Source organism: Callospermophilus lateralis, chromosome 19 (assembly GCF_048772815.1).
Source record: "Callospermophilus lateralis isolate mCalLat2 chromosome 19, mCalLat2.hap1, whole genome shotgun sequence".
Taxonomy (NCBI): Eukaryota; Metazoa; Chordata; class Mammalia; order Rodentia; family Sciuridae; genus Callospermophilus; species Callospermophilus lateralis.
The window spans coordinates 2,419,105-2,436,470 of record NC_135323.1 but is presented as its reverse complement, the minus strand read 5'-3'; the positions used below and the strand labels follow the sequence as shown (position 1 = coordinate 2,436,470).

The window sequence follows — 17,366 nt, the reverse complement described above, 5'->3', positions numbered from 1 at the left end:
CCCTGTGCTCCTTGCACTCCACGTTCCGCCAAGACCCACACTTCTTCCTAGAGTCCAGGTTCTCTTCTTCTAAGTCATGGGCTCTCTACACTGGCAGTCCTGATGGCTGGACTGGGCCACGTTCTGTTGTAGGGCATCCTGTGCACTCGGGAGGTTCAGTGGCATCTCTGGCCTCCACCCATTAGACACCAGTAGCACCCGTCTCCCTGACTGTGACAACCAAGAATGTCTCCAGACATTGCCAAATGTCCCTGGAGGCAAAATGACCCACAGCGAGGAAACACTGTTCTAAGTGGTAATTTATATTGATAATTCACCTAACAATGAATCTGATTACACTCTGCTACACAGATACGACTACCCCACGGCGAATTTCACCTTTGTGTGTATCTATAATGCACGAAGTGAGAAAAAAAAAACTATAAATAAAAAGAGGAAAGATCAGTAGAGGAGTGGGACAGGGAAGGGAGGAGGCAGAGAGGGCGGCACTGGAGACTGCAGTGGAGCAAACGACATTCCGTGCCTCTATCATCATGTCAAGAGGAGCCAGCACTAGCTATAACCAAGATGAAGTAACAGAACAGCTCACTCCACAGTGAGTGCGAGGCCCTGCTCTAGGCCAGGTGGTGCTCCAGAGGCCGAGCTGCTTCAGACAAACCAGGCCCCTGGCCCCATGGGGTTTCCTCTTGAAGCCTTGGTCATCTCAACTGTGCAATGGGTATAACCCGCTGCTGACTGATTTGCTGGAAAGATAATGTGACCCTGGACTTGCAAACGCCTGGCCTGGGGATAAGCCGATGACTGGGGCACGGGAGTGCAGGAACTGGCCCCGGCTGCTTGGGAGAAGCAGCTGTGGGCAGGCACAGCTGGATGGGAAAAGGCAGATGTGCCTCCCGGGGCAGGCAGGAAGGGCGGTGCTGGACCCTGGTGACAGGGCACAGCAGGGGCAAGGCAGGGAGTGCCAAGGGTGGAGCAGGAGGGGCGGTGAGAGGGACCAAGAGGAGCAAGGGAGCGTGGAGAAGGGAGCGGGCACAGACAGATGTACCCACCATGCACAGGTGGAGAGGGAGGCCCAGGGCAGGCAGGAACAGGTCCCAGGGAACACGGAGCCTGGGCGGAGATGAGCTCCCCTGCCCCGAGCTGGTAAGGCAGTTTCCATCATGGCACTGAAGACACTGGTGAACCTCAGAGAGGAAGGGAAGGACCACTGCACCGCCCGGCCCAGCCAGGGGGTGCGCCCGGGGGCCACAGAGACCACGCACTCGCCAAGCAGCCCCAGGACTCCCTGGCCCCAGTGCCCAGCACGAGGCCCACGGGCCTGAGTTGACTCCCACCCTGAGCAACCAGGCTCTCTGGCTGCTGCTGGGAGGCAGCGACAGGCCCCAGAAATCCATGTGGGGCCACCTAAGGCACATTTACCATGTTAAAATGACAGGACCTCGGACAACAGCTGCGTGAGCTTCTGGTTTTATTAGAAGCAGATCATGGAAACGGCTGAGCCGCCAGGCCTGGCCCAGGCCCTGGTCACGCTGCTGGTTCTGCAACAATCTTCCAGAGCTCCTGCAAGAGAGGAGGGACAGGCTCCTGAGCTGTGCGGGTGATGCCACCACAGCTCCAGGGGTGGCCAGGCAGCGAGCAGGCCTTTCTGAACCACCACCCGGGACCCAGACAAATGCAGGGCTGCCTCTGCTCGGGAAGCAGACAGGGAGCATGAGAGCTGGCTCTGTCCCCAGCCTCCCCTTTCCAGAGAAAGAGGCCACAGCCAAAAGGCAGAGGGAATAAAAGATGCCGACTCCCCACCCCGCACTCCCAGGAACCCAGCCCCGGCCACTGGAGGCTGACTCTGGACCTGCGGCTATTCCCTAAGTGCTGGGTTGAAAAGCTGTAATAAGTGACATGGCAATAGGATTAAGACCCCAGTGCTGCCACTTCCTGCTGGGGTGACTCATCTGCCTGTTGCCGTGAGCATCAGGCAGGTGGTGGACGAGAGGTGCTTAGCAAGGTGCCCGGCACGTGAGGCTCTAACCTCAGGGTGGTCATGAGAGGCCTGATGTGAGGGGCCCCGCTGTGCCTGGGCCAGAGCGGCCAGTGGCGATGACACTGGGCTGCAGTCTGTCTCCACAGAGCACACGCAGGGCCTGTGCTGGGCTCTGGGGCCCCAGCTCCCTCCACTGACTCCAGCTCCCAAGTCCTGCCAGGGCCTTGCCTCTCTGGACCTGAACCGTCCACAGGGAAAGACACTGCTAAAAAGCCAGGTGAAGGTCTGCTGCCCAGGCCACCGTGGGACGTGGCCATTACAAAGCAAGGGTCTGCGTGGGGGCTGCCCATTTAAAATAAAATTTTAAATAAATTTTAATTTATTAAATAAAAATAAAAACCGCTGGAGATGTAGCGTAGTGCAGGTTCTGCTGCAGAGGGCACCACTTCTGCAGCCACCACTGGACTGCGGGGCGGGGGCCTGGGTGCGAGGGTTGGGTCCATCACTGCCTCTGCCTGGCACAGCGGTCTCAGCTTCACGCCACAGGACCTACCAGCTGCCGGATGCGCTCGTAGACGAGCAGCTGCGGGAAGGAGGCCTCCACGGGCTCCACCACGAAGCGCAGCTTGCCGTGGGCCAGCTTCTCCAGGGCATGCAGGGAGGAGCGGAAGTGGTCGTAGGCTTCACAGGTGACGTCCAGGTGTCGCAGCGTGAAGTTGAGCCTGCAGGCAGCCAGCACACAGCCACCACCCTCGGGTTGTCACTCCTCAGCCTCTTCCTGCTGCCCCACTCCTCTCATTTTTTAACTGAGTGACTATTATGTGCAAAGCATTTCAGCAAATGCCCTCCTGGATCTGCCTGAAAGCTGGTTACCAGCTCCATTTTACAGATGTGGACACTGAGGCTTAGGAAGCTGGTTGTGTGTCCACGATCACACCCCTGGAAAGACAGGCTCCGACTGTGAGCTGCTGAAAACTGGCCAAGGGAAGACTTATCAGCCAGTCTCTGCAGGTGCTGCCGCCTGTCCAGCCTGCAACCAGCACAGAACCCAGCGGAGTGGCCCTGTGACTACCTATGGATGAACGGGAGAGGCCACAGCAGAAGCAGGTGCACTCTGGGAGCACAGCCGAGCGCAATGACATGGCCAGGAAGTTGCTGGGTTACGGAGGTGAGAGAGAGAAGGAGGGAGAGAGAGGGCAGGCCTTCAGAACTGAGTTTCCCAACCCTCTTCTGTACCTTTCCAAATCAGAATCTGCAAGATGATTTGGCTTGAAATTCAAGCTCTTCATCTCTTTCGCAAATCTTTTATTATGAAAAATCACGTTAGGCACAGTGGCGCACACCTGTAATCCCAGAGACTTGGGAGGCTGAGGCAGGAGGATCTCAAGTTTGAGGCCAACCTCAGCAATTTATAGAGACCCTGTTTTAAATAAAAATAAAAACTGCTGGCGATGCAGGGTAGCGGCAGGGTGCCCCAGAGTTCAAACCCCAGTGCTAAACATGTTTTTTTTCTTTTTTCAGTTTTTAAATCACAAACATGCAAAAGGAGGACAGCACATGAACATGATGGACCCATCACCCAGCTTCAGCACTGTCACCCCAGGGCAGTGTGTGCCCCCCACTCTCCCTGAGGCCTCCTCACAACAGCCCCTCCCAGACGTAAACAGTCAGCGCAACTCCAAACACTAAGGGCCCTCCGCCAGGACAGCTCCTGGTGGCCTTTCAGCATGCCTCACGACCCCTTCTGGTAACGGCTCCCCTCCTGGTCTGACCAACGCCAGGTCCCAACGAGGCCGGGGTGGTGTGTCTATGGACGGGCCCTGGGCACCTCCGACACAAACGACGCTGCCACGAGTGTGCAAGAACCTGCGGTTCTGGGCAAAAGTCTCGTGCAGGGAGGTGAAGCCTGTGTCACCCAGCAGGCGACCGCTGTGACGGCTGCGGTGAGTGCAGCCACCTCTCCACCTGCGTTCACCACCAGACACTTAGCTTCTCATTTTTAGGTTTTTTTTTTTTGGCACCAGGATTGAACCCAAGGACACCTGACCCCTGAGCCCCATCCCCAGCCTGTTTTGCATTTTATTTAGAGACAAATGTCACTGAGTTGCTTAGCGCCTCCTGTTGCTGAGACTGGTTCTGAACTCACGATCCTCCTGCCCCAGCCTCCCGAGAGCCACTGGGATTACAGGTGGGTGCTACCACGCCTGGCGAAAAATGTCTTCTTTTCATAAAAACCCAAAACACAAGTAACACCAATGGCAGCGGACAAGGGTCTTGTCACGACCTAGCAGGGGCCTGGACAGTCCCCTGATGCTGTCAGTTTCCTTCCTCATCTGCAGACGGGGACCCAGGGGACTGGGAAAGGTGCTGTGTCAGGGACGAGCCTGGCCTGGCAGCAGCAGGAGCTGGACAGGGCATGACCCGTGGAGACCCGCTGCAGCCCCCGCGCCCCACTCACCTCTTCTCCACGGACAGGATGGCCGTGCAGGCGTTCTTCAGCCTGTGGGCGAGGCGGGAGAGCGTGGCGAACAGTGCGTCTGTGAGGTCGTCATCGTAGAACACTGCGGAAGGGACGGCGCTGGGGAGGCAGGGCAGAGTGGAGGCATAAGGCACTCCTTCCCAGGTGAGGACAGGGACACGGTGACCACGCAGAGCTCGCTCACCTTCAGCTGCAAACAGCACGGTGGTGTGATCGTACAGGTCAGCGATGTCCCCTTCTGACCAGCTGAAGGGGGCCTCAGGGTCTGCCAGAGAAAGGGGAGGGCCTGGGCTCAATCCTGTCTCTGCCGGCCACCAACTCTTACTGGAAGATGACCAAAAGGAGCTTCAGGAGGAGACAGGGTTGAGCAGCTCAGCGCAGGAGGCACTGCCTGCCACATCTGAGTCCCAGCTCCCAGCTTCAGGGCCCCTGGGGACAGCTGTAGTGTACTGAGGGCCAGTGAGGGCCAGTGACAGGCAGGCAGATCCCAACCTCCCCTCCCTCTCAGCCAGCTGTCTATGAGCTGTGTTCCATGCCCTGTCCAGGGCTTTCCAGGCCATTCACTTGCTGTGTGACCCACTCTCTGGGTTTTGGTTCTGTGCACATAGAAAGGGGCCAGCACTTCTCCCATGGGGTTGCTGGGAGGGTCAAGGGACCCACAGTATGCAGGGCACTCGGCAGGCGACAGGTCCTCGGGGATGGTCCCCCCACCTGCGAGAGCCTCTGTAAAGACCAAGCACCAGGGTCTGAAGTAGTTTGTAAGGAAATTCAGAGGACTCTTCCCCCCAGTGGGTCTCCCAGAACCACCACCTGCTGGGAGATGGCGGACGCCCGAGGTCAGCAGCCCGCCCAGTACCAGCTGTGAACCAGGGAAGGCAGCACTCGGGTTTTTAAAAATATATTTATGTTTTAGTTGAGGTTGGACACAACACCTTATTTATTTTTATGTGGTGCTGAGGGTCGAACCCAGGGCCTCGCATGTGCTAGGCAAGCGCTCTACCGCTGAGCCCCAGCCCCAAGACTCAGGGGTTTTGACACCCAATACGTGGTGGCACTGGGAAGTCTGGAAACGGCATGGACATGACGTGCCCGACACACAGCAGGTGCTCAGTAAGCAACAACTGCCACCCACTGGCAGTGGAGGGACCCTGCCTGGCTGCTGGGGCTTGGTGGCAGCCGGGCTCTGCTGCTCAACCAACACGGCACCCGTGCCGTGCCCTGGGTGCTGCCAAGGACCCCTGAGCCCAGGCCGGCACCCGAGGAAACACACCTGTGCAGAAGTCGTCCTTCAGCCAGTCCAGCTCCTTGACCTTAACCACTCCACCTGTGAGAACAGACACAGAGGGCCCAGCTGCAGGCTGGCCGCATGGCGGGGCGCCCACCACCCACCACCCACCAGCCACCCGGTCCTTTCCCCTTGCTCCTTCCCTCCCTCCTGCATTTTTTGAGTGTGAAGTGTCAGCAACTGGTGAGAGAGACTCCTGGCCCCTGCTGTCGGGGACCAGCCACCTAAGGAGTGACTGCTGTGGTCAGGGCAATGCTGCAAGGCAAGGGGGAGGGGACAGGACTGGTGTGTGAGGCTGCGAGGGCAGGAGGGCGTGGAGCCCGCCATAGGTCCTCCCTGCCTTCCTGGGCGCTCAGCATAGTCTCGCCTCACCTCTTGGGGAGGCGCAAGGGGCCCGGCCACCAGGCTCACGTCTAGTGGGTGGGCAACACCAGGCAGCCAGCCAACAAGCAAGGGATAAGTGCAGTGTCACGGGAGTGCTGTTTGAGTTGGAGAGTCCAGGCAGAGGGACAGCCTGGAGGGCCAGAGTGGGGGCCGGACCAGCAAGGAGTTCACCTTGATGCTTAGGGTGGGCAAACCCGGGGGGCCTGAGGCCTGGGGGTGGGGGACACCGCAGGTTGCTCAGGTCTGTCTGCCTGGCAGTCCAGTCAGGCCACTGTGTATACTCCTCCTGCAGGCTGTGCAGGGACTGGGCAGCTGGGCAGCTGGGCAGATGCCGCTGGGACCTCCTGGCAGAGGGTAGAGTGCAGCCTGGGCAGCGAGCCCTGGCTGGAGAGGTACAGAGAGCAGGAGCGGCCCCCTGGCCTGAGGGATCCCGAGGGCTGGGGGGGCAGCACTTGCAACTCTGCAAGGCCACACTGGGTGCCACGTGGAGGACAGCAGGACAGGTCAGAAGAAGAGCTAGAAAGATGAGGCGGGGGACGATGTCCAGGCCAGAAGAAGCTAGGGGAGGATGTGGCCGTGTGCGGAGGTGAGGAGCCCCAGGACAAAGCACTGTGCCCCAGCGCTGAGTGGAGCCTGCTCCTCCATCCACCCAGCTTCCTCCTCCACCTCCCAGCGTCCCCACCCCAACCTCTTTTGCCTGCCAAACAGGAACTTCCCTCAGAACTGGGCCTCACCTCCGGCGGCAGCCAGGTGGCTGTTGAGGGCAACGTTTCGTTGGCACATCGCCAGGAGGTCTGCACCAACGTCTGGAAGGACAGACATGCTGGCTGTTAGGACACAGCTCCAGGGCTGTGCCTGCAGAGCAGCCACCAAGAGCACCACCCAGACACTAGAGCTGCACTGCCCCTTGAGTTCCACGCCCGGACCACACAGGGGCACCCGGGCTCTTTCCCACTGTCTTCCCTACGTGAGAATCATGTCCTGGAGGACACAGCACTGTGGGCGTGCCTGGAGGTGGGGTGAGCGCTCATCCCTGAGTATGCAAAGCAGACATGGCACTTCCCTGCGTGTTCACAGCCATCCAAGGCAGCAGCATTCCCACGTCACAGACTGAGCAACCTGAGCAAGTCATCTAACTAGTGGGAGCAGGAGCTGGGATCCGATTCCAGGGTCTCTGACACTCCAGAAAACCGGCTGGAGTCAGAGGGCAAATGACAGTCACTGGAGATGCAGCAGGCTGTGACCAGCGAGGGACTCTCCTGCCCAGTCACTGCTGGGGGCCTGCTGCTCAGACAGACGACATTTCTCACGTCTCAGCAGGACCAACACAGTGGATTCTCATTGAGGGAAGCAGCACTTTGCAAAAAATCAATCTTCACTAGGAGAATGCACCAAGTGGAGCACGGGACGTCTCGCCATCGGCAATGCTCAACCCACCCTGCCACCACGACCCCTGGGACCAGACGGTGCGTGCTGGAGGCCACACAGAGCCTAGTGCAGAGAGTTTGCTCAGCCAAGGCTCAGACCCAACCCTTGTACTGGCCACTGAGGAAAGGGGACATTGAGGCAGTGCAGGACTGCTTCCACAGGTGTTTTTAAAATACTTATTTTTTAGTTGTAGTTGACACAATATCTTTATTTTATTCATTTATTTTTATGTGGTGCTGAGGATTAAACCCAGGTGAGTGCTCTACTGCTGAGCCACAACCCAGCCCTCGACAGTTTTTGTTTTATGTTGCAGTGCCAGGGATAGGCCAGGGTCTGTGCTTGCTAAGCTCCCTTTCTGCCACTGAGCGACACCCCCAGAACCCCAGCTTTTAAATCCTCAGGGTAGTTTTTGTTACAAGAGATCTTACAAGGGATTCTAACAATACCGCGCAGTAGGAGCATGGAGCCCTGGAGAAGCCACGTCACCCCTCTGCGGGGACTGCTCCGGGGAACAGAGTCTGATATACCTGCCTGTGATCAAGGCACCGCACCCTGAACCAGGAGGTCTGGGTCAAGGGGCTTGACTGTCATCAGCAGCGTGACCATGAGCTTGGACCAGCCATTCAACCTTAGCCTCAGTGTGCCCCTTTGGACAAAGGGAATCAAAATTGGCTCTCTGGCTGTCACTATTAAGTTACAATTAGGCACTCATCATGTGGCTGACCATCAGGGCCTTGCTAACTGTGACATGCCACCTAAGTGAAGTTCTCTTCTCTATGTTGGAGATTTTTCCTCTCAGGAAAAGACAATTTGATGCTATTTTGTTACTAGGCATCAGGCACCCAGTGATGCTCCTGGCTTGCAATTTACATGAAACTGTCAAGAGGCAGCACTCAGGTGGCTGGTCAACCCCTGCCAGTGGCTGACTCAGCATTATGAGTGCCAGGTCATTCCAACTCCCTCCCGACCTCAGAAGCAAAAGTCTGTGCCGTGAAAATCTTCACTAGGAAACAACAAAATGCAAACCCCATCAGCAAACCCTCTCTCTGCCCAGCAGACACTACAGGTTTGAAGTAAGGTAATCATGCTCATTTGACAAGACCCCTTTCACAGCCGGGACACTCCAGCAGGGCACTCTGGCATGGCTAGCTTCGCCAGCAGCACCCACCCGTGTCAGTTTGCTGGTCCTGACCACTGCACTATGGTTGTGTAAGATGTTATCAACGGGTTTAGATGCGAGGTACCCCCAAAAGCTCATGTGTGAGACAATGCAAAAATGTTCAGAGGTGAAGAATGGACTATGGGAGCTGAAATCCAACCAGCAGGTTAATCCACTGACTGTAAGGGATTAGCTGGCTGGTACCTGGGCAGGCTGGGTGTGGCTGGAGGAAGTGGGCGGCTGAGGTGTGCCAGGGTTTATATTCCACCCCTGGTGAGTGGAACTCACTCTCTGCCTCCTAAGTGCCATGTCCTGAGCTGCTTTCCTCCTCAACACTCTCCCGCCATGATACGCTGCCTCACCTTGGGCCCAGAGCTATGGAGCTGGCCAACCGTGGACTGAATCTCTGAAACTGTGAGCCAAAACAGTTTTCCTCCTGTGTTGTTTTTCTTAGGTCTTTTGGTCACAGTGGTGGAAAAGCTGACTAAAACAAGTATATGGCACTTTGCAGAGTATTTTAGTGACTTCTGTGTTAGTCTAATGAGATTTCAAAATAATAATAAAAAGAAATCAGCTGACAACAAGGAGCACCAGCGTAAGACAAGTCCCTCCCTCTCCGGGAAACCTGGCCCAATGGGTATCAGATGGCACAAAGGGAATACGAACATGCAAAGGCTTCACCCCAGTGTCATCAAAATGAGAGAAACACAACCACCCAAACGCTCACCAGCTGAGGGGTTGAAAACGAAGTGAGAAAGTATCTGATTACTCAAAGCCATAGTTAAATAACTGCTAGTGATAGGAAAATGCTCTGAAAAATGTTTTCCAGCACCTGGCAGGACAGAGCCCCAGACACTGCATTTCAGCTCTTCTCTGGGAATCTGTACATATTCCTAAAAGGAAAGAGACGTGTGTGTGTGTGTATGTGTATGTGTGTGTGTGTGTGTGTGTGTGTGTGCGCGCGCAAGGTCGTGCACATGCAAGCAAATATGAACAGGTTAAGCAGAGATTCTGAAGTACAAGTTGCCCAAGGGCAGCGACGTGATTATTTTACTCACTACGGGCCTGACTACACCCACAAATATACTGGGCACCTGAGGTGCTGAATAAACTGCATACTGCTGCATAAATCTGGGGACTGTAAAATTATGAGTGACTTTATTTCACTGTGTTTCACTAATTTCCCAACGAACAGGCAAGACGTCTGTGGTGTTTTTAAGGCTCACGAGAGGGAACATCATCACGGTTCCTTGAGAAGTTTGTTCTTTCTAGGTGTCAGCATCAAAGGGCATCAGACACTGACACCATTGATCTGGTGTCTGCTGGGCGATGCTGTAGCCACTTGTTGGGCACCGCTTGGCCATTCATTATTCAGCAAACCAGGGACTAGCCAACATCCCCTTCCCGGTGTCCCCGTCTCCTTTCCCAATAGGGTTAGCACCGACTGTGGGGACTGCCACCTCCCTGCAGTCTGAGCCGATGCCCATTACCTGTACAATACACGGTCTGCGCCACAGTGGCCGCCACGATGCTGGCAAGCCCCGTGCCTGCTCCCAGCTCCAGCACCGTGCGTCCTTGGAAGAGGTCCCGTCTGAATAGGATGTAGTCCGCCAGGAGCAGGGCGCCCCGCCACACCTGGAGGGGAGAGGACGAAGAGCACCAGCTGATGTGAGGCTCCAGAGAAAGGCTCTTCAGGGCCACAGGAAGAGGACAGGACCTACCCACCTGCTTGCCAACATCCTCCAGGGGGGTGGCCATGGTGTGCTCTGGACAGGATGGAGACCGAAAAAGAAATGCCCACTGTGAGTGGGGACAGACAGAAAGCCACCGGATGGCAGGGGTGGGTGGCATGGGTGAATGGCAACCTGCCAACGCAGTCAGATGGGCACCGGGCTAGGTGTTCCAGAGAGAAGCGGACGCTCAGGCCACGCTACCAGGCAGGAGTGTGCAAGCATCCCTTGGGAGCAGGTCCCTGGCTCCCTCTCCTCACGTCACCAGGTGACCCTACCTGTGGCTGGAGACTAGGTCACAACAGTGCCTAGTTAAACACTCGCATCTCATGAGGCCCCAAGTCCAGTACTGCATCTTTAAAACTGTACCTTGTTTATGTGCTAGTAATAACCACCGCTCATTCCAAAACCTTTCTCACACTTAGAACCATGCTAGAAGTTAACAAAATCAGTTTGAGTTCTTATCCTTTCCCAAAAGGTTGAAGAGAAGCATGTTAAGGAAGTCTAAGTGTTCCCAAGCACAACATGTGGGCACAACACGTTAGGATACAATTCTGGTGGTGGGGAGGGCACGGAGGGTGAGAGGAGGAAGAGGAAGGGTGCCAGTCTCTGGTGCCAGATCAGAACTCCCAACCACCTCAGCAGGACCACAGGGCAACCAAGCTCAAACACACGCGGCACAGGAGGGTGGGTGGCTTCCACTGCTCATCAGACTCACACAAAACCAAACCATGATGTCACAGAAATAAGGAGGGGCCCAGGGTGGAGAATGCAGGGCTGCGGGTGAGTGGTGCTGCCACTCCTGGAGCACTGGAGCCTGGCTCCTTCAGGTTCCCGTGAGCTCTTGGTGTGAGCTCCTCACTGTGCCCAGGGCTCCTGGGACCCCAACAAGGTATCCAACACAAGCCAACTACCCTGTACCCAAGCCAGGTGACAGTGACTGAGGAGTCCCCCAGGACAGTGGGCCTGAGGACCTCTCCAGGAGAAATCTGACCAAGATCTCTGCACAGCATGCGGACTTCCCACACAGGCTCTGAGTCTACAGCGGCCCATGCGCTGTCCGCCAGCACCCGGCTGGGCTTGACGTCACCGTTTGGAGTTACTTTCAGGACTTGATGGGAGTGTTAGGCCCAACGTGGCCATCTGGTTTGAAACCGAACAGAAGTGCGTCCACGCCCCACCCACAGTGGTCGCGTTCACTCCCTATACCTGCGCTGGCCGGACACCTCTGAGCTGGGCCCAGGGCTCGCACCTCAGAGGTTCCCCCTGACCTGGGGCCTCCCCACTTCACAGACACAGACGTGGTGACCGAGGCACAGCTGGATGGTGCTCCAAAGAGAGTGAGGGCTTAGCAGCTGTGCACTCTGGGGGAGTCTCATTCAGGAATCAATAAGAAGTGGACTTCCTGGGCATTATTTCACTAAATTACCACCCAAACTCTGGAGGGCAGTATCCGTGATCCTATTCTATAGGTGCAAAAACTGAATCTCTGGGTGGGAGAACCCTGTCCATGGTCACTTGCTGGTGAGGGGTGGAGACAGGTTCAACATCCAGCTCTGCAGGGCCACGGTCCAGTCCCCCATCAACCAAGATTTGCAGAAGATGGTGCTGTAGCCCAGAATGGAACAAGACAAGCCATGACCTACGCTCAACAACTTTACCTTCTGCTCTGCCCCTGGGTGGACCACCACCCACTGGCCCTTTCCCATAGGGTTCTCAGCCTGGAGGACAGTAAATCCCAGAACATGAAATGCCTGCACACTGGAGGCCAAAGCCTCACCGTGGAGTACCGGGCTCCGGTGCCCTTCAGGGAGGCAGGGAAGAGAGGGCTGAGAGTATGAAGTAAGCAATCACTGGGGCCTGGGGCCAGCCCAGCCTGGCTGAGCCTTCACAGCCTCCCTGCCTGACACCCCAGCATGCTGAGAACCTGGACGTGGGAGGCAGCAGGAGCCCGGCCTCCTGGGGGAGCCGATGGCTAAGCTGGGAGTCTTCAACAGGGATGTGTTAAGAAAGCACCCAGGAACCCAGCAGAGCACAAGGAGGCTCGCAGAGGAGGGCTGAAGGAGGTGTGAACTGAGCTGCAGAGGCGAGCAGAGGCCACGTCACACACGGCCTGGCAAGCAGCCATCTGAAGCCTATCCTGAGGTAAGGGGAGCTACTGCGGAGTCCTGAGCCTGGGCCAGCAGCGGCACCACCTGCTTCCAGCTGCGCCTGCCGTTCTGCTGCTATCCTGTCTATGCCGTCCTGGCCTGGGCCTGAGCCAGAGCCGACACTGATGCTCCTGCACCCTGGCTGCTACTAGGGAGCCGCCCCGGTGGCAGGAGAGACTGACCTTTATTTACCTATTCGGATGACACTGTGGGGGCAGCTCTCTGGTGCTTCGTCTCCCGTGATGTCGTCTTCCTCCTGTGTTAGAATCATGGGATGTACCTTGTCTCTTGGAGATCCCTCCAGGTCAGGATCAGAGGCCGCCCGTGGTCTCCTCACCACATCCAAATCCCCATCCTCATCCAGCTGAGCTCCTGCCCCTTCCTGGCCAGAGGTATCAGCCCCTGCCTGGAGAGGGGAACCCTCACGGCTGTGGCCACTTCCAGGAATGGACCCTGGGCTGCCTGAGCCAGCAGGAGGGACCTCCCATGAGTGAGCATCTCTGTGATGGCCACCCTCAGCCCCCGAGTCTCTCCAAGAGTCTTGACTCCACAGAAGCTTGAACTGGGACAGGAAGACTGAAAGGCAAGACAAAACACAAATGAGCAACTCAAGGGGTGAGTTTAAAATGTCCTGTCCTCTGAGAAGTCTGGTTACCACCTGGGAGTGTCTTTGAAGGCAGTGGGAGATACACTAACACCGGCAGAAAGGGCCCGTTGCATTGGGCACTGATCACTGGCTGGGCCACCACTCAGCACCAGCCACCAGTGAGAGCAGCCTCTGCTTTATGAGCACCCACATGCAGGCCAGGTCTTCTCATCTGACCCTCACACCAAGCGAAGGAGGCACGTCAGCTCCACCTCACAGACGTGGAGATCCAGGCTGAGCCAAGCGGCCAAGGCAGCAGACAGCCACCCTCTCACCACACCGCTCCGCCTCTGAAGGTCTGGAGGGTGACAGGATGTGAGCTATCCCTCACCACGTGGTGACCAGAAAGTCACTGGGACAGTTTCAATAAGGGCTTGTGCCAGGAGGAGTGGACTGGAGGCAGGGGAGCAAGACTTCCCAGAGGGCGCCCAGGGCTGAGTCCTCCATCTTCCCAGGGGTCTGATGCCCCCAAACTTACTCATCTGCCTCAGGAGAACAAGTGTGTCCACCCCTGGGGAATCCAAGGCTGTGGTTGGGTACCCTGGCTGAGGGCTCTTCTGCCCTGAGTTCCCTTCACCCTGACTTCACGTGAGATGGAGGGTACTGCCCTCCATCTCCTCCTGAAAACCACCTGGGCACCACAGGAGGCACAGCACAGGGGCCTAAGGAGAGCCCCGCCCCCACACCTTCGTACCAGCTGTCCCCTCTGCCTGGGATGCCTTTCCTCTACTTGTTTGGAAAGATCTTTTCAGCATTTAGGGCTGAGCTCCGCTGCCCCTTCCTGCGGTCCCCACAGTATTCCAAGCTTACGCCAAAGTTTGGAACAGACACCCACCTACCCCCCCCCCCCCGACAGACATTCACCAAAACTGCACTGAGTGCCATGTTGGGACTGAGGATACAAAGCAGGGGCTACATTTTAGGCGTGATGATGGGGAAACATTATCCAAGATTACAGATTGTGTGTGAACTCCCATGGATTCTGCAAAACTTATCCCGTGTGGCATAGATATGGCAACCATATAATGTAGGGGTCAGCAAATTTTTCGGAGATCAACAGGTTAAATCGTAAATATTTTCAGCTCTGTGGGCCACATGGTCACTGTTGCAACTAGTCCACTCTGCCACTGCAGCTATAACAACAGAAACAGTGGGCTTGGCTGTGTTTCAGTAGAACCTTATTTATGAAACCAAGCCATGGCCAGGTGCAGCCCACAAGCTGTAAAGTTTGTGACCACTGGTTAATCATCAATTTGGAACAGGAGAGAAATGGGAGTTATTAATAATCACATCAAGGGGCTGGGGTTGTGGCTCAGCGGTAGAGCGCTTGCCTGGCATGTGTAAGGTCCTGGGTACGATCCTCAGCACCACGTAAAAATGAATAAATAAAATAAAGGTATTGACAACTAAAACTAAAAATAATTATTTAAAAAAACCACAGAGTATGTATTAAAAATAAATAAATAATCATATCAAACAAACAAAAAAACAATACAAGGTGACTTGAGTTGGGAGGGTCATCGGGGAACCTGTCTGAGGAGCTGAACCCTGCAGAGCCAGGGTTAGGAAGGGGAAAGCAGATGCAGGGTCTGAGGGAGAAGCTGAAGGGCCACGGAGCTGCAAGGGAGGGGGAGTGATTGGGCAGACACGCAGGCCCAGGCTGGCTCAGGCTGGGCCTTGCAGGCCAAGGCAAGGAGTCTGGATGTTACTCTGAGAGCAAAGGGAAACTAATGGGAATCTGAGTCTGGAGAGTGCTGTGATTTGGTTTGCGTTTTCAAACAAACCTGTTGGCTGCTGGGAGAAGATGGGGGAAGACGTGTAGAAGAAAAGCTGAGGAGCCTGGGGTAAGCAAACAGAGCAGCCAGGCAGACAGAGGTGGATACGCTGGGCTGGGCAGAGGAATGGGGTGCAGTGACAGAACAAGCCAGCACTGGTCCCTCTAGGGACTGTGAATTTGCCGAAGGTAGAGTCTGTCTCACTTCTGCATTCCCAGCATCAAGTCCTGGGCCTGGCACAGCACAGGTTCAGGTGCTCAGGAAAGTGCAGGACCTCAATCAACAAGGGCGAGCTGACCTGGTGTGGTGAAGATGGCAACTAAACAATCTTGTCTTCCTAATCGACCCCAAAAAAGATTAATAGGGGAAAACAGAAGATGAGGTGGGAACTCTGGGCGTGCTAAGTTATCCACCCCACCCAGGACCTTACCAGGCTGCCCCACACCATTTAGCCGCACCATGAGGTGTCTCTGGTTTGGAGTGTAGAGGTGAACATCTGACAGCACAGTGTCACTTTTGAAGGTGACCTCATCCATGGTCGGGTCCCAGTTATTCCTGAGGCAGAAGCACCTGAGAGGCAAGAACAGGTCTTCAGGAAGGCAGGTTCCGGAGGAGAGCAAGGTAACATACCCAGCCCGGGGGCCAATGACTGTGCACCAGCACTATCACCAGGGTGTTCCCCTGCCAATTCCCAGTTCTAAGGAGAAAGTCTCAGAGCCTTGGCCAGGGACAAGAATCCAGCGGGAATCTGGTGTCTTGCTCGCACCGTGTCCACTGTCACAGCACCCTTGTGTTCACGGCAGGAGACCTGAATTTCCCCCTATGAACCGTGATGAAGTCCCGTTCTCCTCTTTTCCCCCAACTTTTCCACTATGCAGACCTTCCAACAGCCAAGAAGGGCGGAGGGAGGAGAACTGACCACACATGCCCCGGCTTGGACGTCCCGCCGTAGCCTTTGCCCCACCGCCTGCCGCTCCTCACCACGACGCTGCTCCCCGGAGTCCTGCCCTGCGACCGACGGGGGCTTCCCGGACCCCGGAGGACGAGAGGCCTCCCCCGCACCCTTCTTTAGGAGGGGACAGAGGCTGAGTGCCTCCGGTGGGGCCGTCCAGACCTCCAGGTCAGCTCGGGGCCAGCAGGCTGGTCACTTTCCCCACCCTGCCACGCCCCTCAGGGACTTACCCGCCGCAGCCCGGGCCGGGAGCCCACCCGACGCTCGCCGCGGCACTCAGGCGGCCGCCATGACAGCCGGCGTGCGCAGGCGCGGTTCCGTCTCTCCCGTCCCGCCCCGCGCAACCGTGGCCCCACCCACCTGTCGGCCACGCAGGCGTGTGGGGTGGCTGCTCCGGCTGCCCCCGCTGCGGTGTCTGGGAGGCGCGGCAGCTGCTGGTCCAGCGTTTCTGCTGTGCCTGGCAGGGGGTGCCTCTACCCGAGGGTGTGCGACCCCAGCCCTCTACAGGTGTTAAATAAGTCGCCCAAGGTCACCCAGCTCCTAAGTAGTGTTGTCTGGATTCCAGCCCAGGGTGCACAGCTCCAGAGCCTGTGCCCTTCACCCACGTGCTGGCTTATTCCGTATCACTGGTGCCACCCTGTCCTTGTCCCTAGTGCTGGTTACTATTAAGAGCTGGTATTCATTCAACCGCTCCCGAAGTCCCCAACGCCAGGGCCGATCCAGCATTGCAGTCTTTGTGGGAGTCTAACGGACAAGAAATAAAATCCAGTGCCGGAGTGAAACTTTGAGTCAACTTGAATGTGGTAGATGCCTGCCTTAGCTTTTTTTGTGACTGTGATCAAAATACCAAACGTGAACACCTTAGAAATAATTTAATTCTGAGCTCGCGATTTCAGAGACCGTAGTCCATGGTGGGCCAACTCCATTGCTTAGGATTCTAGGTGAGGCAGAAGGGCACTGTGGAGGAAAGCTGCTCAGATGATGACTCCTGGGAAGCCCAGGGAGGGGATGCAAAGAAGATAAACACTTCCCGGGCAGGCCCCCAGCCAGGCCTCGCAGTTATCACCCAGTCCAGCAGTCCTGTTGTTACCGCTGTGGACTGTGCTGAAGTATAACACCAGAGAAGCACGCCCAGGCGAGTGGACAGTGGACAGTGGAAGCTTTATTAAAGGACAGCAGAAAAGACTTCTCCAGGAGGAAGAAGGGGACCCAAAAGGCGGAATCCACGAAAGGGGGAGGTCTTCCCTTTTTTGTATCTGAGGTCTTCTTTTAGTCCTCCCACATCCCCGTCCTCAGTTTCCCTCTGTCCTGCAGTGATGGAATGCAGGTGGGAAGGCCCAAAAGGTGGGACACAGGGGGACTGGAGGAGTAGGCTGGGCAGGAAGGGCCTGGGGCGATTT

The 17,366-nt window shown here is 56.4% G+C and overlaps 1 protein-coding gene across 5 annotated transcripts; it reads right to left on the bottom strand.

The window, feature by feature from the left end:
• Positions 1-1,451: 1,451 nt before the first annotated feature.
• Positions 1,452-16,282, bottom strand: Mettl22 (methyltransferase 22, Kin17 lysine). Of its 5 annotated transcripts, XM_076840515.2 has the most exons (11): positions 16,197-16,282; positions 15,445-15,584; positions 12,786-13,169; positions 10,439-10,479; positions 10,204-10,348; positions 6,861-6,932; positions 5,728-5,781; positions 4,642-4,722; positions 4,437-4,539; positions 2,532-2,700; positions 1,452-1,560 (listed from the first exon to the last, which is right to left on the bottom strand). In XM_076840515.2, exons 2-11 carry the CDS (start codon positions 15,548-15,550, stop codon positions 1,525-1,527), a joined length of 1,191 nt encoding a protein of 396 aa, XP_076696630.2. In that variant the 5' UTR covers positions 15,551-15,584; positions 16,197-16,282; the 3' UTR covers positions 1,452-1,524. The 5 variants fall into 5 exon arrangements, with proteins under 5 accessions (XP_076696630.2, XP_076696631.2, XP_076696633.1 ...); XM_076840516.2 differs by lacking the exon at positions 10,439-10,479 and having other exon boundaries at positions 12,874-13,169; XM_076840518.2 differs by lacking the exon at positions 16,197-16,282 and having other exon boundaries at positions 12,786-12,849; positions 15,445-15,560.
• Positions 16,283-17,366: the final 1,084 nt, after the last annotated feature.

Coding starts and splice junctions, on each gene's coding strand:
- Mettl22 (XM_076840515.2), bottom strand. CDS start 15,550: ATGGATGAGGTCACCTTCAAAAGTGACACTGTGCTGTCAGATGTTCAC. Junction 6,933..10,203: donor GCAGACCGTGTATTGTACAG/GTAATGGGCATC, acceptor CTGTCCTTCCAG/ACGTTGGTGCAGACCTCCTG. Junction 4,723..5,727: donor GAAGGACGACTTCTGCACAG/GTGTGTTTCCTC, acceptor TTTCTCTGGCAG/ACCCTGAGGCCCCCTTCAGC.